This window comes from Pogona vitticeps, chromosome 5, assembly GCF_051106095.1.
Source record: "Pogona vitticeps strain Pit_001003342236 chromosome 5, PviZW2.1, whole genome shotgun sequence".
Taxonomy (NCBI): domain Eukaryota; kingdom Metazoa; phylum Chordata; class Lepidosauria; order Squamata; family Agamidae; genus Pogona; species Pogona vitticeps.
Genome location: NC_135787.1, coordinates 118258931 through 118283483, shown reverse-complemented (window position 1 = coordinate 118283483; position 24553 = coordinate 118258931). Strand labels below are relative to the sequence as shown.

Genomic DNA, 24553 nt, shown 5'->3' with positions numbered 1-24553 from the left:
CTTTTAATTTTGTTAAAAGACGACAAACCTCGACAGCATCTTAAAAAGCAGATACATCACGTTGCCGACAAAGGTCCACATACTCAAAGCTATCGTTTTCCCAGTAGTGATGTATGGAAGTGAGAGCTGGACCATAAAGAAGGCTGACCATCAAAGAATTGATGCTTTTGAATTGTGGTGCTGGAGGAGACTCTTGAGAGCCCCCTGGACTGGAAGGAGAACAAACGTATCAATTCTGAAGGAAATCAACCCTGAGTGCTCACTGGAAGGACAGATCCTGAAGCTGAGGCTCCAATATTTTCTCAACATCAGGGTCTTTTCCAGGGTGTCTTCTCTTCTCATGAGATGGCCAAAGTACTGGAGCCTTAGCTTCAGCATCTGTCTTTCCAGTGAGCACTCAGGGTTGATTTCCTTCCAGGGGACTCTCAAGAGTCTCCTCCAGCATCATATGTCAAAAGCATCAATTCTTCAGTGGTCAGCTTTCTTTATGGGCCAGCTCTCAATTCCATGCATCACTACAGGAAAAACCATAGCTTTGACTATGCGGACTTTTGTCGGCAAGGTGATGTCTCTGCTTTTTAAGATGCTGTCAAGGTTTGTCATTGCTTTCCTCCCAAGAAGCAGGCGTCTTTTAATTTTGTCACCATCTGCAGTGATCATGGAGCCCAAAAAAGTACAGTGGTAGTTCAACCTACGAACGTCCCTACTTACGGATATATTGACCTATAGACAGCTCCGGGTGCAAGTAGATGTACATTTTTCCAGCTGGAGCAGTCCGTAGGTCAAAATGTCTGTAAGTAGGGACATTCGTAGGTCGAGGGCAGGAAATTCAAACCATTGGTGGCGAAGAGGCTGCTTCTTAGTAGCTCTTTTGCCCCAACGGTTAGGAAAAGAGAGGCTCAGCCTCCCTGGCTTCCACCGTTGCTGCCGCCATCGCCGGGAGGCGAGCCGCTGGGCCATCCCGTCTGAGCTCAGCTTCCTGGGGGTCCCCCACTGCCGCGATCGCCGCAGCAGGAGACCCCCAGGAGGCTTCGGACCGGCACGTTGCTGCTTTTTTTTCTTTTAAAAAAGTTGTTCTGGGTGAATTTTGGCGGGTAGGTTTGGGCTGGGGTGTATGTTTCTGAGTTGTTTTGTTTTTTGATGATTTTTTTTTTTGCAGTACTAGCGTGGGATGTTTATTTTTGGATTTGTTTTGGCTTTTTGCAGGCCATGGGGCCTGCAGTGTTTTATTTTTATTTTGGGGAGGGGGTATTTTTTTTCTTTGGCCAGAATGGATTAATCGGTTTTCAATGCATTCCTAAGGGAAATGGTGCTTCGACTTGTGAAAATTTTGACTTACGGCCACCATTCCAATATGGGTTAATTTCGTAAGTCAAGGTACTACTGTAAAATCTCTCACTGCCTCCATATCTTCCCCTTCTATTTGTCAGGAGGTGATGGGGCCAGTGGCCATGATCTTGGTTTTTTTTTTTATGTTGAGCTTCAGACTGTTTTTTGCACTCTCCTCTTTCACCCTCATTTAATTCCTCCTCACTTTCTGCCATCAGACTGGTATCATCTGCATATTGGAGGTTGTTGATATTTCTTCCGGCAGTCTTAATTCCGGCTTGGGATTTCTCCAGTTCGGCCTTTCGCATGATGTATTCTGCGTATAAGTTAAAGGAGCAGGGTGACAACATACAGCCTTGTCGTACTCCTTTCCCAGTTTTGAACCAATCAGTTGTTCCGTATCCAGTTCTAACTGTTGCTTCCTGTCCCATGTATAGATTTCTCAAGAGATGGATAAAGTGGTCAGGCACTCCCATTTCTTTAAGAACTTGCCATAGTTTGCTGTGGTCCACACAATCAAAGGCTTTTGCTTAGTCAATGAAGCAGAAGTAGATGTTTTTCTGGAACTTTTTTCTGGCTTTCTCCATAATCCAGCGCCTGTTAGCAATTTGGTCTCTAGCTCCTCTGTCCCTTAAAAATCCAGCTTGCACTTCTGGGAGTTCTCGGTCCACTTACTGTTGAAGCCTACCTTGTCGGATTTTGAGTATAACCTTGCTAGCGTGTGAAATGAGTGCAACGTACAGTAGTTGGAGCACTTGACCACTTGACTTCATTCTCCAGGATGTCTGGCTCAAGGTCAGCAACTACACTGTCTGGGTTGTCCGAGACATCCAGATCTTTCTGATAGAATTCCTCTGCGTATTCTTGCCGCCTCTTCTTGATGTCTTCTGCTTCTGTAAGGTCCCTCCCACTTTTGTCGTTTATTATAGGGAGAAGACGATGTGCAGGTTTTCATCTTCTGCCTTCTGCTAGCATCCTCCATTGGCACCAGGAACACAAAGAGCCCAAGCTCACGGAGCAGCCTCGAGTCTCTGCACTGCTTTCCCATCATCGCTATTTGCCAAATTTCAGTTATTATTATTATTATCATCATCATTAGCATCATTATTATCATTATTATCATTATCACCACTATTATTATTACTTGATTACTTTCCCACAGTAATCATACGTTAACTACTGATGTATTTCAATAAAAATCTTTCTTGTGATCTATGTTTATGAAGATGCAGATCTGTGTGGCTTTGGGGGGGGGTCTCTTTTCAGGAGCATGTAGAGCGTGCAAACATCAGAGTCCTCTGGAGTCCAGAGGTTCAGAACCTGCAGGTCTCGAGTCAAGGCTCCTTGGCTGTGGCCATCCTTGCAACACCCCTGTTTTCCATCGAGGTGGGTCAGGCTGAAGGAGACCCCGGGTCTTGCTCGGACTCTTCAGACGCACCCCGGGGGGTGAGAAAAAGGCCGGGAGTCTCCACATCGGACTGATTTCCACTGATTCCAGAAATGGACTTGATGTTTTAAATTAAGTACCAAATAAGGCATCAACACAATAAAAATAAAACCATATTTTAAAAAGGAATAAAAAACAAAGGGAACTCACAGGGAAATAATCATCTTCATGAAAGGAACGAGAAGACAAAATGTTTCTTCATCATAGGAAATCTGTGGCCTAGTTAAAAATATATATATTTCTTCGATTTCCATCTGTCCTGACCCCCAGAACTGGCATGGAAACCAAAGGAGTTTTTTTGGGGGGGGGGCTCAGGAGGAACCTGCTGGAGGTAACTCCGCCCATTCCATTGTCCCTCCCTCCCCCCCGAGGAGCTGTCCAGACCAGAGGGGGGGGAGACGGGGCGTGCCCTGGGTCAGCCCAGGGATCAGGGCTGGAGGGGGTTGCCCTCGCCTTGGAAACCTCAGGGCGCAGCCTGGATCCGTCCCTGAGCAGGAGAGAGGTTTCCAGCAAGCCCCTCCCCATGGCGGTGCCTCCTCCCCCCCCAGGGGAGTCTGTCCATCTCATGCCCACCTTTCTGTTTTCCTGAGCTTTAGTACAACCCCACTGACTGGGGGTTGTACTAAATCTCCACTAAATATTCCATTTTTCCTTTGAAAAAACAACTACTGCTCCTTTTCTTTCAGGAAATAAGAGGGAACGTTTTAATTTATCTAGGAAGATAAATCTGTGGCCCTTCAGATCTTGTGGGACTAAAACCTCCATCAGCCAAATTAAAGGGAGGATGATGGATGAGGGGAACAACACCTCAAAAGCTATACGTCTCCTCCCTCTTCAGGAAAAAAATCACTTTTTTTAAAAAAAGAGAGAGCGAGTGGGAAGAAAAGGAGTATATGGAGGAATCTCGGGACGTAACCATGATCGGACATCATCATCATCACCATAAGCCCCTCCTCCAAAATAAAAACAAGTCATTGAAAACAGGCTTTTAAAAGCATGCAAGTCTCTCCAGATACTTTAATGATCATCTTGTATAGAATGAATATGCCGTAAAATCAGGAGGCGAGGCTGCTAGGGGATTATGGGATCTGTATTTCTCTCCCACGCCCAGCCCCAATCAGCTTAAGATGCTTAGAGACCTGCTGCTTTGATTCGATTTTTATGAAGTCAAGTTTCCCCAACTTTTTCCTTTGGCAGTGGGGGGGGGAGGAAGGTGTGATTTAAGAATGTACCCCAAAACAACCCACCTCTATCTTCCTGCATCAACGGCTGTGAACAACCCCGTTTCCTGCTTCAGAGAGAGGACAGCCAGAAGCTGCTCAGAAGCCAGAGAGAGAGGCTATGGCAAGGAAGTGGTTCTCTCTCTCTCTCTCTCTCTCTCGCTCGCTCGCTCGCTCGCTCGCTCTCTCAATCTCTCCCCCCCCCAATGGTTTACTCCCCAGGATCCTGGCCCTGCTCCACCTTTCTCAAGTCCGGGTTCTGCTTTAATTTTCCCCTACACTCAAACGGCAAGCTAACTGAAACACAGGCTGGATTGGAAGGGAGCAAGCAAGCTCAGGAAATGGTCAGGGCGGCTTTTCTCGACAAGATAAAATCTACAACGCGCGACCAGGCACATCACTTCCTTTTCTGAACAGGGAGACAAAATTGCTACCCACGCTCTGCTGCCACCTCTCCGGTCGTCTTGGAACAGACCGCAAGGAAGCCTCTTCCGACCAAAATCCACACCGTTTTTGCTAAGACACAGGCTTGCGGGTCGCCACTTACCCATAGGCATCCTACACATTTCTACTCGCAGAGGAGTCCCACAGAGTTCGGTGGCGTTGAGGCAGGGACTGACAAAGACCTCCACCCAAACCCTGCAGCTGAATCACCTAATTGAGAAGACAGGGGTGCTTCTCAAATCCCACCCACCTCCCGAGGAGGTGCCCAGAAAAAGATCCCTGTTCTTCTATCTGATCAATAACTGGAGATAAAAGCAAAGTCCCCTCCCCCGGATCAAAACTGGGTTTGGACCAGCCTGTCCCAACTGGGCACATTCCAGAAGATTTTTGACTACAGCTCCTATCATCCACAGCCAGCACGGCCTTCATCAGCTGCAGAAAATCTTTTGCCAGTTCGGTTCTTTGATGGGACAGGAAGGGCCGTTAGAACGCTTAGCAAGGCAAGGCTGGAGAACCTTGGCAACTTTGCTTCGCTCAATTTGAATGCTGGCCCTTGCTGGCAAACAGAGCCTTTCTGATACGATAAAAAAGAGATAAATTACCAACATGTCCACGTTTGTAACTCTCAAGAATTCTACCCTTCTAAGATTCCACTCCTCAGCAAAGACATATTTTCCCCCCAGAGCACAGATAACCAGAAATGTGATTTATTTCATATATACAAAACTGAGGCCGGCCCTTCCCTCTCAAGCTGACCTAGCCTGCAGGGCTTCTGTTATGAGGGAAAAGAGCAGCATCGACTGTCAGGGAGAGAGAGAGGCAGACTTTTAAAACAAATGCTCAAATCACTAAATAAATAAAGCCATGATTTCTCAGAGGAGAGGAAATCCTGTCACCGTTTGCACGGGGCACAATCAGAGACGCTATTAATTATCTCCTTCTGTTGGACAAAGAATCTGAATTACCACCATCACGCCTCCAGAGAGAGGAGGCAGCTGAGACCACACAGCGCGAGGGTGGCTGATGGGTTTCCTTGGCTTGCACCCGGGTGGCCCTGAGCCAGCTGCATGGGGGACCCAGGGCGCCCCCAGGAGGGGAGGCGAGAAACCACTTCTGACTCGACTGAGAAAACCCTAGGAGGGCCACCATTAGGTCGTAAATCATCATCATCATCACTAAATCTGATACTAGAAACAGATTAAAGGCAAACTGGAATGGTAACCACCAAACTCTAAAATAGCATTCCCCCCCCAGCTTGACAGCAAATGTTAGCACCATCTGTTTCCAAAACCACAGACATCTGGTTCGTGGCGCAGTGGTTAAAACGCTGTACTGCAAGCTAAAACTGTGCTCACGACTTGGGGTTCAAATCCCAGGTAGCCGGCTCAAGGTTGACTCAGCCTTCCATCCTTCCGAGGTCGGTAAAATGAGTACCCAGCTTGCTGGGGGGGGCAATGTGTAGCCTGTATAATTAAAAATTGTAAACCGTCCGGAGAGTGCTTCTAGCGCTATGGGGCGGTATATAAATCCAATAAATAAATAAATAAATAAATAAATTAAAGAAGGTGTGGGAGGGATGCAGGGGGAAAAACCTCCTATATTCCCATTAATGTTGAGGAGGTGCAGGATTTCGGTGGGCATTGGTTAAGACAAGTGGGCGACTCAAGGCAAAAATCTCATGTTTTTTCTTTTCTTTCGAAGAAGGCACAGAACAGGCTGTATTTCCTGAGAATGCTCGGGAAGATAAATTTATCTCAGCATTTACTTCTGTCATACTATCGTAGCACCATTGAGAGTGTCCTAACCTATGGCATTCTGGCATGGTTTGGGAGTAACTCTGTAGCGGACAAAAAACCTCTACAGAGAACCATTAAAATTGCCCAGAATATCATCGGGCTCCAGCTACCAACCTTGGATGACATCTTCACATCCCGCTGTCTAAGGAAGTCACACAACATCCTGAGAGACTCTTCCTATCCTGCTTATAACTTTTTTGAACTGTTACCATCTGGCAGGAGATATAGAACAATTAAGACTCGGACCACACGTTTTCTCAATAGTTTTTATCCCAGAGCTATAATTGCAATTAATAATGAGCTTAAAGACCACCAGTAGTGAATAATTAGTTGGACTGTGTTACTTGGCCTGGGGTGTAGATGTTTGTATTTTTAGTGGGGGATTTTTTAGTGGGTGAGGAGTGTTTGGGGAATTTTATCTGTGTGCATGTGTCTGGTCTCTGGGTGTCTGTGAATTTCGTTGTATGTGTATACTGTGTATATACTTACAATGACAATAAATTATTATTACTATTACTATTACTATTACTATTACTATTACTATTACTACTAAGTCGCTTGATTCAGAGGACGCACAAAGCTAGGTTTTGATGGCCCACAGAAGCAGGGTGTGGCTTTCTTTTCGCAGGGGGCGGGAGAACTGATCTTGTCCCCCACACACACCCTCAGGGGGATCAAGCTTGTGTTGCCTCCAGAACTACCTGGAGAAGAACTTCCTGGTTCAGTTGGAAATGGGATCCGAGCCTTTTCCCTGTTCCAGTGATTTATTTCAGTTTCGACCTGACTCATTCTGTGCAAGGAGCCCGGATACAGTAATAGGCGTTGCTCAACCTCTCCACCTGCCTTCAGAGCCAAACACTTTTTTAAAAAAATTCATTTCCAAAGGAACAGTTCTATCCACCCCTCCTAGGAAAGCAAACTTTCCTGTCCCGACTTTGGCACCGAACAGAGAAAAGAAATAAAAATGCAATAAATACGGCCATTGGCTTGCTCTGCGAACCGGGCGAAAGAGAGATAACACGCTCAAGAAACAACGTATTCCTGACCAGTAAATAAAGGTTTAACCCTCATTCGCTTTTTGAAAAGCAGTCTCTTGTAATTACAGTAGAAAACCCTGAAAACTTAATAATAAATTGTTTAAAAAGTAACTCTTCCTTATCCGGTTTCACAACAGTAATCTAAACAAATTACTTTGTGTCCACCCTGCCCGAAAATGACGGCCTTCCCCCATCCCTCCCCTCCAGGTGCAATGGGTGACAACTCCCATCATCCACCAGCCAAAACGGCCAAATAGTCACAAAAACCCAACTTTCTGGTGAAATAATCCCTGGCCATCTTTGCTGGCTGCACAAAATGAGCCACTTTGGATCCTCTATCTCATTTTAATTTCATTCCAAAGCATGTTTTTGCAGGATATAAATGTTACGGAGAAATCCCAAAGTTCTGATGGCCCTCGTCGCCTCCATCCGAGTGGACTCTAAATGTGAGGGGAGGCACTTCCGTCTCCTATCCATGCCACCTGGGCTTCTGGATAAATGAAACCAAGAGGAGGGTAGAGAGGTCTCGGGGGGGGTATTCCAAAGCGGCTACCCTCATGGTGCACCCCAAGTTCCAGCTGTGACACTCAGAAAGGCCCTTCAGTTGGGCCCCACTGCCGACCTCCGCAAGTCAACCCCCGTTTCCTCCAGAAAGTTGGCAAGCGGTGATGCGTCTGCTCAGGGACAGGCCTGGCTCCAGGCTGAGTGTGTAATGTCTTCTTCCTCGGCCGGGATAATGGCTTGACCTTCTTTTGTGCAATCAATGAACATCCCATCTGCAAAGTGGGTTGCCCGGCCGGCCGTTGGTGTCTGGCAAAGGGCGAAGGTTCACCGTCGAAACTCCAGACAGGAAGAAGGAAGTGCAAGTGGGTCAGAAAGGCCCCCCTCACGGCCAAGCAGATATTTCAGGAGCGATCAAACGAGGGGCGGAAGGCAGCCGCTGGCTTTCACTCTTTCTGCCCAACAACAATCACTCAAAGGTAGATTGCCCTGAGCTGGGGGGGGGGGCGTCTGGTTTAGGTTCTTCCCTTCTGTTCATTTGTCTTATCCCTTTTCAGAGAGCATTTAAACCAAGCAATGTAAGGGTGAGTGTCACGGAATCGGGAAACTGTTGTCCCCCATGAATGTTGACACTCCGTTTGACCCCGGATCCATCAGGGCTTTTTCAGCCTGGCCTACCTGGCAGGTCTCTAGGAGGATAAAGCAGAGAAGAGGAGAACAGTGCCTGCCATTCTGAGCTCACTGCCTTGAGTTGGCATTTACGGCAATGGTTCCATCAACAAATAACAAACCCATCTGGATACCTAAATGATGGACATTAAGGTTGCGATTTGAAATACCTTTCTTTTTCCCCTTTTCGTAGAGGGGGGCCAGGAAAACAGATGATTATTTAGATTTTTAGACACTCGGGGGGAGGGGTTGTCTGGGAAGGCAGCTTCAGTCCAGGTTTCACTTTATGTTTGAGATTCTTACCCACGGTTAAGACAGCAAACCCCAGCTGTTTTGCTAATACCGATGAATGTTTAAACCAGCACCAAGCTGACCAAGGGCAGTTTGTGCTAACCATGGTTAAGCACAGCGCCTGTATGAGAGTGGCTGAAGGTAGCTTAGGCTAACCACAGTTAAGCATCCTATCTCAACCAGAGCCACCAAAGATCAGTGGCCCCTCCACCCACAGCAGGGCCAACGGGGTCAGCCACAGAGCCTCCTCCGGGGCCACAGAGGACACCAAACACGAACCACGGTGGAACGTCTGACCTGCACTGGGGCCACCAAGGATGGAAGAGCGGAGAGGGCGATCTAGGGACCCAGCGGCTGGGCAGAGCCCACCGGACTCACCAGCTTCTGAAACAGGTGCCCGACCACCACGCCGCTGTCCCAGTTCTGGATCTGGGGCCACAAGCTGTCATAAAACTCCTTGTGGATTTCGTAGATGTCCTGGATCTTGTAGAAAATGGTCTCGATCTGCTGGATGGTGAGGACCGGCTGGGAGGTGGTGGCTGTCGCCTTCAGGGGCTTCATCGGCTGCAGAGGACAGGAGGAGACAGATGGAGCCCTCTGGCCCTGGGACTTTTAAGAAACACAACTTTATATTTTTTGGACTCGCAGACAGAGGACTGGAAAATACAGCCACCCGTCGGCCGACAAATGTTGGAAACTGTTTTCTACTGAATTTAGGGTGTCTTGCCTTCATCATCATCATCATTATCTTCTGCTGCTGTCTGGACCGGATTACCGCCACCCCCTTTCTTTTAAAAACCAGAAATCATGAGTAAGATCATAAGGTCACTTCTCCCTTTCTCTCTTTTTAAATGTTGTTTCAGGCCTCAAACAGGTACAGGAATAAAATAACCTTCCCTTGGAGGATCCCACCTGCTGGAAGCTTCTAGGTGCTTCTCCTTTGTGAGTTGAATTCCCACCCCCAATCATCATTACCAGTGGGCTGCCGATGGCCCAGAGACGGTTCAGTTTCTACCTCCCATCTAGCGAACCGTGTCTCTTATAACAGATGATGGAAGAGCCCCCCTGGCCCACCTGTGGCCTTACTCTTTCAACACACAGCACCAGGGTAGGAACGTCACAACATCTGAATGCAATATATAAAAAGCCTGAGGTGGGTGGATAGGACTTGTTGGGGCCCAGAACTCCCATAATTCTGCAACCATGCATTTTACCAGCAACAAATAACAATGTATGCTTGCGATCAAGTCCGGTCTAATGCAAATTTGGGGTGGGGGGTCGGTTTTGTCGTCCATGGCCAACTCAGACCCGTCAGCCTTGCAAAAGATCTGCTCCCGGACGGAGCTGAAAAAGGGCCAGAAAGGGTTGGTCAAGAGGGTATGAGATCCTTGGCTGACAACCTCTGTCTCTCTGCGCTCTCTCTCCCCCCCTCCAGCTTTGCCACCTGGCCTTCAAATGCCTTTCCTAGGAATGGGGTTATTCAGAAATCGAATTCACGCAGAAATGATGGGAGACCGGTTTCCCAGGCTGCCCCCTCCCCTTCCCAAAAAGCAAGGTGATACCAGATTTTGACCGCCAGGTGGAGCAACCCACCCCATAATATGCAATACCAGATGCCCACAAGAATGGACAAGTGAGTTATTCAACCAAGAAAGAAAGGAGGGGAGAAAAGTAACTTCTCTAGAAGACAACTCTTAGGATCTCCTGGCAAGTGTGGGCATTCTGGGAAGTGTCGTCCAAAAACCTGGTTTCTCCCAGGGTATCCAAGGATAACCAGACTCTTTTTAATTCTTCCTTAAGTCATTTGCTCAAGAAACCTGGACGCTCTGAAATGCAGGATGCCCAGGAAACGGGCTCTAAGCCAGAGGCCAGAATCCTGCAGGGGATTTGCGCCGTCATAAGCGTCACTAGTGTAAATCTCAGGCGCAAACAATCACAAATTGAAGAGCCGATGCTCCCATTCCGGGTCACAATAGGATGCTGGGCATAAGTGGCGCATTTATGTACAGCCGTAATTACCAACGTTTGGGGGCAGAACTCAGGAGAGGCGAGTTCAAGTCCCCATAGATGAAATAATATCCATTGGCTGACTTCGAGCCCGTCATTCTCTCCCACCTCTAAACAAACAAACAAACAAACAAACAAATAAATGATTCCAGGGAGTTTGGACACATAGAAAAACAGCAACCAGCCTAATCCCAGTGATCCCAAGTGTTTTTTTAAAAAAATCCAATTTTGTTGGCACTTAATTCCCAAGCAGCTTAAAGTATATGCACAGCCTCGTTTATAGCAATATCCATTGGCCACGTCACGTGTCTTAAGCTCTCATCTTATACAAGAGCCAAAGATCCCCGTCAAATAGACCAATTTGACCAACAAATGTAATTTCCCCGTAAATCGCCGGGATAACAAAATCCTAGAACAGCCTGTGTTCAAGAAGTCTGATTTCCTCTTGTGTGGCTTTAACACCATTATTGCGGTTTAGACATACAGTTTATACTTACAAATGAACTGCAGTGCAAATGACAATGGTTTTAATGGATGTCCCTGATGCAAACACAGACCTTTTTATACAGGATAATTACAGCAATGGGTTTATTCTCAGAGGTGATGCGGGGGAGGGGGAGAAATTACAGGTTTTACTTTTCTGAAAAGATTACAGACAGCAAGCTGGAAAACACCTCTCTGCATGACATTTTTGAGCCAACGTGGGCAATTCCCTTTCGAGGGCTGAATTCGAGTCACAGACATTCCCGGAGGTCATGTGCCCGGGGATGGGTGGGTGGGGGTGGTGGTCAGGGTTTTACTTTTAAGCTCCTACAGCTGGTAACCAAAGCCCTGAGGAAGCAGCTCAGCCTTTTAGAAAAGAGAAAATCCCTCAGAAAAGGTTGGAAGGGTTGGATTTGGCTTGAAGGCCTGATTTGACCCAGGGCGTCCGGTTACCCACCCCTGCTGCACAGAAACCGCGCCTGCTGGGGAGGAGGGAACAATGAACATATCTTTATGCTTTAAGTGTCTCCCCTCTTCCCGGTGACAGGCACGGCCACTGTTCATGCGCACGTCTCGTAAGTTAACGGCAACTTTCCCGCTCACATGCCTCTCCAGCAAGCATGTGGGAAAATACTTCCCAGGCACTGGTCAACAGCACCCTACTCAGAGATCAGCCATATATAACTCAGCAAGCAGCTTTCCTTTGTCCCGTTATGTGCCCTTCCCACACAGCCTGGTATGTTGCGATTTTCTGCACACCTGCACTTTATAGGTCCGCTTTTTCGGAAATCAAACATTATTTCTAGTTGAACTTGGTTTGTAAATAAAATAACAAAAAGTAAAAAAAGAAGGAGACAGCACCCCGGCTCAAATTCCAGCCACTTACCGCAGCACCCGGTCCATCTGCAGGGGTGGGGGAAATGCTCTCCGATCCGTCCCTGTTGTCGCCGGCGCTGCCCCCCTCTGGATTGCGGGACCGAGGTGGGGGGACATAGTGGCTGATTCGTCAATGTAAGGCATGGTCTCTGAGCCGCCGGGGGGAACTTTGGGCTCCTCGTTGCCCTCGGCATCATATTCCTCGGTGTCGTAGTTGAAATCTGTCCAAAGAAAAATGGGGAAGCCTGGTCAGTGTGGGCTGCAAGCCCAAGTGAAGGCAGCAAATCCCCAGTGGGTTTTAGTCCGAACGCTGAAAGAGCAATCCGAGATGTCAGACTTGTTTTTTGCAGATAGGGTGCAGCAACATGGACGGTTCTTGTTTTTTGTTTTAAATTCAGACCAAACCCTGGAGCAGAGCCATCGCCTCCTGCAAAATCAACGTCGCCTGCTCGGAAGTCAATACAGATTCTTTCAACTTTGCCACCCTGAGCCCAAAGGCGAGAGCCAAACAGAAGCCCATTTTGGGTGACGGTCAGGCTGAAGAAGGGGCGAGTGAAGAACTTTGCATGCTTTACTTTCTGAAAGCCCTTCCCCAGGACTTCTGCCTGAGTGAGGAAGACCAGCTGCATCTCATCCTTTTCCCTGACCTGCTGGCTTTCTACAAGCAAGGAATGCCTTGTCCGTAATTTATAGCCACAAAACCACAGGTATACTGTAATTGCCAACGTTGCTGGATCGAGGACCCAGGACACTCAGATTAAAGTTATCACCGGGTCATCTTGGGCCAGATTGGAAGCAGAAGAGAACCACCCCTCCCACACCTTGAACTTGTGGGGAGGAAAGGTGGCATGGAAATCTAATAAATCAAGGACTCAGGAAGAGGCCTGCACACCCACACCCCGGAGGTGCACCGGCAGAGAGAGGCAAGCCCTGCGCATGGTTCGAGGCAGGGAGGTAACACGTGGGCACGTACCAACCGCCCGCCTTTCCTTCTCCCCCTCCGGGGGCACCATTCCACCCACTCCTCTCCCTGCTGCAAACCCATCTCCCGCCACCCACTCTGCACAGACTCAAACGCACGCACGTGTGCCTGCCGGCGCCTAACCCCTCCCCCGCCTCCCCCACCCTCATGGCTTGACACACTTCCCCACATTTCCCCCAATTAAGCAAGCCTCCTTGAGTGCCGCTTCAAATCCCTCAATTACGTGCGGCAGCTGGCTGGCTGGGTGCCCCCGATGCGCGTGGCAGAGCACCCTGGTGAATAACGGGGAGGAGGAGGAGGAGGAGGAAGAGGCGAGGGAGAGAGAGAAAGGGAGATCGCAGGACGCGGTCACGACTCTCTCTGAAAGACCCAGGTCCAAAACCCTCTGCTGGGGCTGCAGAGCTAAACAAGCCCCTTCATCATCCTCAGTTTGACTTACCTACCTCGCAGGGCTGTTGTGAAGATTAAGGAGCAAGGACCAGACCTGTGGACTCCACGTGGAGCTCAGGTCACCTGGCTTTAAAAGGCTTTTCCCGGCCCGATTAGCCACCCTCTGGCCCCTGGACTATTGATGGGGCGGAGGGAAGGTGCTGGACTATATGAGAGGGTCTGGCCTTGCCTGAACCGAGGCAGGGCTCCGAAACGCCAGAGGCAACTTTTTTTCCAAGTCTGGTGCTGTCTGTGCTGGGTCCCTTAGGGGCACGAGAGCAGCCGCCAGACTCTTCAGAGTGGGTCCTCTGGGCTCCTAATTTAAGCTGAAACTTAGAATCCTAGGATGGGAGGGTTCAAAGATGCACCTAAAGGTCATCTAGTCCAGCCTCCCCCCCCAACGGAGAGTTCCTTGGAGGAAAATACGGATTCCCTCAGCATCGGTGTCTCTCCTGCTCCTCCGTGTATCCCACAAACACCCCTGCGAGATAGACTAGGCTGAGAGAGATCACAGGTTTCAAGGCAGGAACCAGGATCTCACACCTCCTCGCCCTCTACTGTACTCTACCCACTAGGCTACTCTGTTCACAAAGGCCTTCCCAACCAGATCACAAGATGCTCAAAAGACTTGTGCCGGGGAAGGGGGGTTTGAGGCGTGGACACGAACCAGCCAGCTGCTCCTCGTTTCCAGAAATTATTATTTTTTCATTGAGCGGCCACCTGTTTCTAACTCACTAGCCACCGGTTTCTTATTTCAAAGAGGAGCTCCTTGTTTAGTAGCCCACCCGCTGCGGTACTTCATTCGGCAGCTGCTCCCGCCTTATTTTGAGGAACACATCCTTATTTAGTAGCCACCGGCTCCTAATTTAGTAGCCACGCGCCCTGTCCCTTATTGAGTGGCCACCTGCCCAACCGTTTCAAACAAGGACCAGGGAGGGAGGTGGGCTACGATTATCTCTCCCAGCTGGCCCCCTGGCCAAAAGGACTTCCATCAGCAGGAGTGCCCCTGTTCTGGGGACTTCCACGGGGCTCAGTTGCAACATCTGGTGGGTGGAAAGGGGCCCGGCTTGTTCAAGCCAGCCAGCCCAAGGCAGTGGGGGTGAGTGGGGGTTGTCAGCTGGAAAGACCCACGTTTGAAGCTCACCTCTCTATCCCAAAGATTCTACCTCCCCTCTTGGGATTCTTCCCTTGGTGGTGGGTTGGTCTAGATGACCCTTGAGGTTCCTCCCAACTCGACAATCCATCCGTTTTTCAAAACCCCAGAGCATCTTCAAAACCACAATGTTTCCTCTTATTTCCGTGACTCCTGCCCAACCAGACAAAGTCAAAAGCATAGCTCTACTCCTTTCTAACCAAATCGTCCAGTTTTCTGGAGTTCCACACTCCATCCAGAACCGAACTTGCAAGCCACTTGCTATATAGACAACACTTCACTTGTAATTACTTACTATTTTGGCAACAACGAAAGCATAACTATGTGACGATGGTGAGGGAAGAGGGCCTTGGTCCCCAGGGCAGGCCTGGATGAAGTCCAGGGGGTGGCCAGGGCCTGCCCTGCCCCAAACAGAGCCCCTCTTTTCAAGCAGATCTGAAGGGGGGAGACAGGGGGTGTTTATCGCAAAAGGAGACCATGAATGAAAAAGGAGAGAAGGAGGACGAGCGGAGACCCCGTTCCCTGCCTCATCTCATTCTCTCTGTGCAACCATCCTGTGAGGGAGGCCATAGGGGCAGGCAGCTCTTAGTCCAGCAACACCAACGGTGCTGATCAGCCCAAACGGGGATATGAACACAGGCCTGCCTGTTCGACACTAACATGCAAACGCAGCTTTCTCCAACATGGAAACGGCTGGACAACAATTCCCATCACACACACCCCAGGCGGTACGGCCAGTTGACCTACAACAGCCGCTCACACGGCAGGAAGGCCCCAACGTGAGAAATGCTGTTCTGACGTATAGAAAGTTCCTGGTGGATAGTTCTGCCTTCAGACTGCGTATCACCTTTTATTAATGCATCTTCAGGTCACGTGGAAGCTGCTGGAGAAAGATTTTATATCCCATAAAGGCAGGAAAAAACTATAGTCAGAAATGTGGATGTAAAAACAATCAGCCTACCCCGCAGGGTCGTTGCACAAGGATTCCTGAGAAGACACCTCTCACACCTTCTGAATGTGGAGAAGCGACTCCGTCCGTGTTCAGCAATAACGGGTTATCGGCCAGAATCCGCTTTGGCAATTTAGGTGCAACAGAAACTCAGTTAAGTTATGGTGGCAAATTAGCACTAATTAACAAGGCACCGGTCGCATTCCTGGTCACGTGACGAAAGAATGAGTCCCCCCTCCTCAGTCCAGCCCAACCTCTTCTTGGCAGGCTGTTGCCGTCCATCATGGTGTCTCCGCAAAATTTCCTCATGGCAATCAAACTGAAAGCCTTGCTTGCATTTTGGGGGGATGAAAGGGGGGGTCCCAGATTGAACGGACAGGACTGGGGGTGGAGAGATGAAAAAAGGAAGCACCAGGTAGACAGGGCTGGAGGTCGGTGAGCGAAGGGTCTGTGGGGGGGGGGGAGGGAAGTAACTCAGCCTGGTTGTGTAAGTGACTCACACCTGTCTACACGATGCTAGAGGTACTTAACAGCAGAGCTAGATTTAAGGGGGGGCACACACAGCAATGTTTCAAGGACTTTAACTAGGTTTTTGGAGGGGTTTTTTTGGAGGTTTTGGGGGATGATCTCCCCGCAATACCTTCTCCTTTGCTCCCCGTTTCCCCACCAGCCTCTCTGCTTCATCATCAGCTTTCCTGCCTTTATATAATCCGTCACAGACACCCAGAGCCCAAATGGGGGGGAGGCTTCCACAATTCATTCCCCTCCCTCCTCCCCTTCCCTAGATGTTTTTTGGGGAAAGCAAAGAACAAGCATTAAATGACGGTGGGGGAAGGGGAAGGAGATGGTGGGGTGCTGTGACTTTGCAATCCCCCCCAACCCAGGATGCCAAGTCCACCTAACCCCACATCGCCAAGAAGAAAAGAGAAGAGAAAAAACAGCCAGCGGTGCCAACCAGGAAGGCGAGCATCTCGAGCATTCTCCCCCCCAAAAGATCGAGCAGAGAATCAAACCCTAATCCCATCTCCACACACACACCCCACATACACAAACAAATAAATAGATAAATAAAAAGGGAAGGTCCCGGCAGGGAAGACCTACTGCTGTAGATCCAGGAGAGGCGAGGCAGACCCAGCTGGCTCAGGGGCTCCATCGGGAGAAGGGAAGAAGGAGGGAAAAGCCTTCAGACCTCCCAGCCGCCCAGCATTTCAAAACGAAGAGAGGATGGGGAAGGAAGGGGCTTTTGGGGAGGGGGGCGAGAGGGAGGGGGGGTCAGAAATCAGGAGGCCAATTTGGAGTCTGGATCCTCCAATGTCAGCCTGGACGGGGCGAGGGGGGAGAGAAAGAGAGTAGGGCAAGGATGGGAGAAGCCCCCCACCCACCCACCCAAAAGGAGCCGGGCTGTGATGACAGGCGGGCGGCACCGGGAGAGAGGAGTACACGCCAGCCCTGCCCAGAGGGATGTCTGGGGCTGGCAGAGTCGGCGGGGGGGGAGCTTACTTCCAAAGCGTGCTTGTCTGGGGGGGGATGAGAAGGCGAGGAGGAGCTGCCCACCAATGGCGAAGAAGGCGAAGAAGACACCTTCTGTCCCGCCTCCTCTTCCGCCACCTCCTCCTCTTTTGCCTGACAGAAAGGGGGGGGATAATGATTATGCCACAGTGAAGAGGGGACCCCCCTCTTCCCCCCCCATGGATGGCATGGGGGGAAGAGAGAAGATGAGTCTCCCGTGCCCTGCAACGGATCTCTGAGGACGAGCGGGGGTTGGGGGGCAAGGAAAGCCGCGATCACGCCCCGTGCAGGACGGCGGCCACGCTCCCCTCCTGCACCCCGAGAAGTCCCCATGCTCTCCTGGGCCTCAAAAAGTGCCACCCCCGAGCTCTCTTACTTTTGCTAGGCTCCCTCCTGAGGGCTAGAAGCATGGCTTGCCTGGAGCCCAGTGGGGAAGCCCCCCCTCTTTGCACGCGGAAGGGAGGACCCCACACACGGTGAACACGAGGTCATCTGTCACCTTCCTTGCTACAGAAGCCCCCACCCAGCCAACTTCATGGACCAGCCGCCTCCGGACAAGCCAAGGGCAAGGGATAATGGGAAATGTAGTCCCAAAGCCTGTCCAGAGCAAAAAAGGCTCTCCCTCCTCCTCCCTCCCCCCCAATGAACTTCTGAGGATTACAACAGCCGACTTGGCCTCTGTCACTGACAGATTCTGTGGGTTTTAGTTACCTAAAAATGCAACTTTTAAAAAACTCGCCATTTGCTCCCAAAATGTCAGTTACCAGCTGGTCCAGACAGGCTGTTCGCCCACTGAAGCCGAGATGATTTCCAACTGAGTTTGGAAAATTACTTTTTAAAAGTCATTAACTGCCTTTATAAAACACACACAAGGCCCCACAAATGCAGACGGTTATAATTACTTTGACAGCTGACAAAGTAACTCTGTCTCTTCTTGCTGATTCAAAACGTACTCTGTTATATTTAGTTAATTCTTCCCCTACGCCCATAAATGCAACAAGCCACTAGTGTGTAGTACAACATGGGATTTGAGAAACAAGGCTGTTACATAACAGCACTGATGTTACCTGTCTGTCATGGGTTTGGAGGGAAAGTTCCATCCTATGGGGAGTGGAAGGCGGGACATCAGGAGGAGGGGCTGTACTGTATAAATATGTGATGCCTGTGTGGTGAAGAGGAGATGCTGAGACAGACTGTGAGACACTGGGTTGGGACGAAGCAGCAGCTGGGGAAGAAGAAGCTGTTGTGGGAGTCTGGGTGTCTGACAGGGTACTACTGTGTGTCAGAGTACCAGCCTGAAAGGTTCAGGGGTCTGTTGGTTAGCCAGAACTGATGGGTTCAGGGTCTGTGCTTTAAGTTAAAGGTTCTAGGTGAACCAAACTGTATGCTTGTGTGTGTGAAAATAAGCCACGTTACTTTATTTTATTCACCTGATTGCTTATTTTTCCCTGTGTGTATTTAAAATAAACTTTATTCTTTTTGTTGTTTAAAAATCCATCCCTGGTCTGTGTGACTTATTATAGGGAATGGTTGGTGGCAGCTTAGTAACTGTGTGATAGATCCCAGTAGGTCTGGGTTTGTCACATTGATTGGTGTCCAGCGTGTGGGATACGACTGGTCCAGTTGTCCAGCGGTCCAGCAAAGCCTTGGCAAGTGTGCCCAGAGCAAGGGGGGTCTAGTCAGGGACAGTCTGAGGCGCGTAGGTAATCTTCTAGGTGTACCTCACGGGGAGGTGCGCTAGTAGAAGAACGTGCCAACTGGGGAGACTTAGATTAAGGTGCTCTGAGGCAGCCTGATTTTGGCGGGAAAACGCTGAGGCAAAACTGCGTAGCAACAGCGAGCTAGCTTGCCAGCTGAGAGGCCCAGCAGAGGGGGGTAGGCTCTGACTCGATACTGTTGCAAGTAGTGCTGAAGAACAGCAGCAATCTCTAGGGAGAGCTGGTTCTGAGGCAAGAAGGAAAAAAGTGGTCGTTTTATTTTGAGGCTTGACTTTTTAAAGCCGCCTGTTCTGAGGGGGGATTATGCCCTTGACTCGAAGCAAGATAGCAGACATGAGTGAAGTGAAAGACCCCCAGATTGACCAAGGTTCTGAGGATGAATTTGGCTCAGTGCAAGGTGACAGCACAGGAGAGCAAGACCCAGAACTCAGAAAAATACTCATAGCCCAACAGCATGAACTGAGGGTGAGGGAAATGGAGGAAAGGGAAAGAGAGAAACAGCGGCAATTTGAATTAGAGAGAGAGAGAATGGCGTTTGAATTAAAGAGATTGGAACTGATGAACCAGAACAATAATAATAATAGGGATTCTGAGGGGGGCCAACTGTCTAAGGCTGACCTGAAGAAATTCCCTGTGTACCACAAGGGAGATTGTCCCGAGGTGTTCTTTTCCTTAGTGGAAAGAGCGTTTGTGGACTTCTCAGTGAGGGAAACTGAGAAGATGACCATCATGCGGTCTTTAATCAGTGGTAGCCTGGCTGAGGTTTATGCCGAGATGCCTGAGGAACGGATGAAAGATTTCGCAGAGTTTAAAAAACTGGTGTTTGCAAGACATGGGATAAATGCAGAGCAGCTGAGACAAAGGTTCAGGTCCCTCACCAAGAAGCCAGAACAGACTTTTACCCAAGTGGGGGCCCAATTGGTGAGGCTGCTTGAGAAATGGCTGTCGCAGGAGGGAACAGAGACCTATGAACAGCTTAAAGACTTGATAGCCCTGGAACAGTTCTATTCAGTTCTGCATGGGGAATTGAAATTCCAGGTGAGGGAAAGGAAACCGAAATCTGTGGCAGCAGCCGCAGAAATCGCGGATTTTATCTCCCAAATAAGAAAGCCCTTGGGTGAGGGGAAATCTGTAGGTAAACCCAAAGAAACCTACAGCAAGTACTCTCAGGGACCAGGGAAAAGCCAGCAAGGGGGAGGGGCCCATGGTGAAGGGAAGCCCTCAGGCATGAAACCAAGCCCTCAGAATTTGGAGGGAAAACCCAAACAAGAGGAGAGAGAATCAAAATACACCAGAAAATGCTATTTCTGTCAGGGAAAGGGTCATCTGATCTCAGAGTGTGAGAAATTGAAGCAGCTAAAAGGAATGGTGCCTCAGAATTCTAGTGGGACCAAGCCAAAAGCTGTGTTCTGTGTCCAGAAAGAGCAAGGCTCAGTGTCACAGAGGGAGCCTGTTGCCATGGCTACTCAGTCTGGAACAGCTACCTATGCTGATCAGGCTGAGGAAAATGGTCCTCTTATAGAGGTGAAGCGCTGCTTGCTGGTAAAAACAGATTCTCAGTTGTTTGAGACAGCAGGGGTGGACGTAGGAATACTTGACCGGCAGTATAGGGGGCTGCGGGACACTTGTTCCCAGGTAACCCTGTGCCATCCAGATATTATTCCTCGGGAGTTTATAATCCCAAATGAGAGCATAAAGGTGGCAGGGATTGAGGGGCAGGTAATCTCTCTGCCAGTAGCAGAGGTACCTGTCAACTTTCAAGGCTGGAGGGGAGATTGGCGGCTAGCGATTTCATCGACTCTGCCCGCAGCCGTGCTCGTGGGAAATGACCTGGCTGAACATGTGAAAAGGGTGCTAGTGATTACACGCTCACAAGCCACCACGGGGACAGTTCAGGGGGGTAATGATGAGCCAGAGGCGGAAGCAGAGGGGAGTTCAGAAGCTGTGGTGGAAACCTTAACCACAGACAGCAGATTTGGACAGGAGCAAAAGGCAGACGCCACTCTCCAAAAGTGTTTTGAACAGGTGACTGACGCCCAGCTAACACCTGAAACCCCAGTGAGATTCCTGGAGAAAAAGGGGATTTTATATAGAGAAACCCTGAGGAATATCTCAAAAGGGGGAGATGGGATCAGAAGTCAGCTGGTGGTACCTGAAAAGTATCGCCCCATGATCTTACAAAGGGGTCACTCTGACATGTTTGCTGCACACTTAGGAGTGAACAAAACACAGCAGAGAATCACACAGAATTTCTACTGGCCTGACATAGGGAAGCAGATCAGGGAGTTCTGTAAACAATGTGATGTGTGTCAAAGGCAGGGGAATAACCGCGACAGGACCAAAGCAAAGTTGTGCCCTTTGCCTGTGATTGACACTCCGTTCAAATGCATAGGGGTGGATATTGTGGGACCTTTGCCCAAGGCCACAAAGAGGGGGAATAGGTTCATTCTAACCATTGTGGACCATGCCACAAGGTATCCTGAAGCCATACCCTTGACTAACATTGAAACTAACACAGTGGCCGATGCTTTGGTGGGGTATATGTCCAGGATGGGATTTGCCTCAGAGATAATCACAGATTTGGGCGCATCGTTCACATCAAAGCTCATGAAACGCTTATGGCAAATCTGTGGAATTAAGCACAAGGAAACCACTGCCTATCATCCGGAAAGTAATGGGTTAACTGAGAAGTTCAATGGGACTCTAATGCGCATGATTAGGGCTTACTTGGCAGAGAATCCAAACAATTGGGACCAGAAGCTGCAATCCCTTTTGTTTGCTTATCGGTCAGTGCCACAAGCCAGTACCGGGTTCAGTCCATTTGAACTTTTATTTGGAAGAAGGGTGAAAGGGCCCCTTGATTTGATCAAGCAAAATTGGGAGCAGATCACCCAGGATGACCCACAAGACGTTGTGACATACATAGACACCTTGATGAATGACCTAAAGAGAAATCTAGAGCTGGCAGCAGAAAACCTGCAAGCTCAGAAGGTCAGACAGAAAACATGGTATGACCACAAAGCTAGAGAGAGGCACTTTGACCCAGGGGAGGAAGTGCTTTGGCTTAGGCCCTGCAGAGAGAATAAACTGCAGCTCAAATGGGCAGGACCATATAGGGTCATTTCCAAGATGTCAGACCTGAACTACCTAATAGAGCAGGAGGAGAACCAAGCAAGGAGGGTGGTTCATGTGAATGCCCTAAAACCCTACTACAGAGGGGAACAGAGGGTTTTATTCGCGATAAAAGCAGCTGAGAGTGAGGAAGCTGAATTACCCTTCTGGGAGGGTAGAGGGGAAGTAAAATACAACCCAGAGGAGGTAAAGATCAGTCCTGCACTCACCCAAGACCAGCAGCAAGAACTAAAAATGCTGCTTAGTAAATATCAACAGGTGTTTTCCAACAAGCCGGGGATAGTGAAGGGAGTGATGCATCGGATCCACACAGGGGATGCACCCCCGCAGGCAGTATCCCCATACCGAGTAACGGGACCCTATAGGGACAAGGTGCGGAAGGAGCTGGACGAGATGCTGAGGGAGAACATAATCGTCCCCTCTTCTAGTCCTTGGTCCTCTCCGATAGTCCTGGTGGACAAGCCTGATGGGAGCATTAGATTTTGTGTTGATTACAGGAAATTAAACCGTGTAACCACTCCTGATGCCTACCCAATGCCCAGGCTAGACAACCTGATTGAAACCATAGGGGGTTGTCGGTTCATTTCATCATTGGACCTGGTAAAGGGATATTGGCAATTAAGAATTGATCCCAGGGATCAAGAAAAGACTGCCTTTTGCAGCCCTTTTGGTCTCTATGAGTTTCGAGTCCTGAGCTTTGGTCTCAGAAATGCACCAGCCACATTCCAAAGGCTGATGGACCAGACCTTGGCAGGGCTCAGTGACTTTACAGTGGCCTACATTGACGACATAGGGATCTTCAGTAATACCTGGGAAGATCACCTGATACACCTGGAGTTAGTGCTGCAGAGGTTAAGTGCAGCAGGGCTAACAGTAAAGGCCAGCAAGTGTCAGCTGGGTAGCCCAGAAATAAAATACTTAGGTCACATGGTAGGGGGAGGAATGATAAAACCCCTGGAGGCCAAAATAGAAGCTGTTCGAGATTGGCCTAGACCCACCACCAAGAGAAAAGTCAAATCATTTCTTGGGTTGGTGGGCTACTACAGAAAGTTCATCCCGAGGTTTAGCGAGATTGCGGCTCCGCTGACCGATCTGACGAGGAAGAAGACTGATGACCGCATCCCGTGGACCAGCGACTGTGAGGCGGCGTTCCAGAGGTTGAAGGAGGCGTTAATCAACTATCCTGTCCTGCGTGCTCCAGACTTCGACCGGGAGTTCATCATCTACACCGATGCGTCTAACAGCGGGGTAGGAGCAGTTCTGTGCCAGGAGGATGAGAATGGTGGCCAGCATCCAGTGTCCTACCTGAGTAGGAAACTTCAAAAAGGTGAGAGACATTTGGCAACCGTGGAGAAGGAGTGTTTGGCCATAGTCTACGCGATCCAGAAGGCCAAGCCTTACATCTGGGGAAGACATTTTGTTCTGTGTACTGACCATTCACCATTGCAATGGTTAAAGACAATGAAAACCCACAATAGCAAACTTATGAGGTGGGCTTTGAACTTACAGGACTATGACTTTGAAGTGAAGGTGGTCAGAGGGTCAGTGAACTGTGTTGCTGACGCCTTATCAAGAAGACCTGAAGACTGAAGACGGCGAAAGAACATGGACTATATGTATATAATGAAGACAAAAAGTTAAAATGTACCTGGTTTTAAATTGGTTTGTATTAATAAAGGTAAAATTGATGTAATGCATATGGTAAATGTTTGAAATGCCTATTTGCTATGTTTAACTTGGAGTGTAAGTATATGTAAGTATTATAGGGTATGTATAACTGTTGTTGTATGTTTTATACAGGTTGTTTTTTTGGTGAAAAGCACCTTAGCTTTCCCCCTACAAAACAACTTATAAAGAGGGGAGGTGTTACATAACAGCACTGATGTTACCTGTCTGTCATGGGTTTGGAGGGAAAGTTCCATCCTATGGGGAGTGGAAGGCGGGACATCAGGAGGAGGGGCTGTACTGTATAAATATGTGATGCCTGTGTGGTGAAGAGGAGATGCTGAGACAGACTGTGAGACACTGGGTTGGGACGAAGCAGCAGCTGGGGAAGAAGAAGCTGTTGTGGGAGTCTGGGTGTCTGACAGGGTACTACTGTGTGTCAGAGTACCAGCCTGAAAGGTTCAGGGGTCTGTTGGTTAGCCAGAACTGATGGGTTCAGGGTCTGTGCTTTAAGTTAAAGGTTCTAGGTGAACCAAACTGTATGCTTGTGTGTGTGAAAATAAGCCACGTTACTTTATTTTATTCACCTGATTGCTTATTTTTCCCTGTGTGTATTTAAAATAAACTTTATTCTTTTTGTTGTTTAAAAATCCATCCCTGGTCTGTGTGACTTATTATAGGGAATGGTTGGTGGCAGCTTAGTAACTGTGTGATAGATCCCAGTAGGTCTGGGTTTGTCACAAAGGCTACACACTTCTTGTAACGGTGATGATGAGTTAATTTAGAGTTACACCCGAAAACGGTGTCCTATCTTCAGCTGCAATCATCATGTAACTTGGTTACATCTGCTGCAAAAAGGAAGTAATTACAAGGGAGGTTTTTATTTCTGACATGTTATTTCAAACCCTGCTCTGGA

General features: G+C 49.0%; 2 protein-coding genes and 1 long non-coding RNA gene across 4 annotated transcripts in view; 2 read left to right on the top strand and 1 right to left on the bottom strand.

Moving 5' to 3' along the window:
• Positions 1-13208, bottom strand: part of LOC140707408 (active breakpoint cluster region-related protein-like) — a 122649-nt gene extending 109441 nt beyond the window's left edge. The window contains exons 1-2 of one of the 2 annotated variants that reach the window (XM_078394370.1): positions 12111-13208; positions 9113-9298 (exon numbers count right to left, since the gene is read on the bottom strand). The gene's annotated coding sequence lies outside the window, so the exon portion shown is untranslated. The remainder of the gene's footprint in view (positions 1-9112; positions 9299-12110) is intronic. The other variant, XR_013545681.1, reaches the window with a different exon arrangement.
• LOC144589525 (uncharacterized) overlaps positions 1-24553 on the top strand; it is a 300406-nt gene that overhangs the window by 27397 nt on the left and 248456 nt on the right. The gene's annotated exons all lie outside the window — the stretch shown is intronic.
• On the top strand, positions 18167-24289 carry LOC144589519 (uncharacterized). Its single transcript, XM_078394351.1, has 2 exons — positions 18167-23299; positions 23482-24289. Exons 1-2 carry the CDS (start codon positions 19144-19146, stop codon positions 23487-23489), a joined length of 4164 nt encoding a protein of 1387 aa, XP_078250477.1. The 5' UTR covers positions 18167-19143; the 3' UTR covers positions 23490-24289.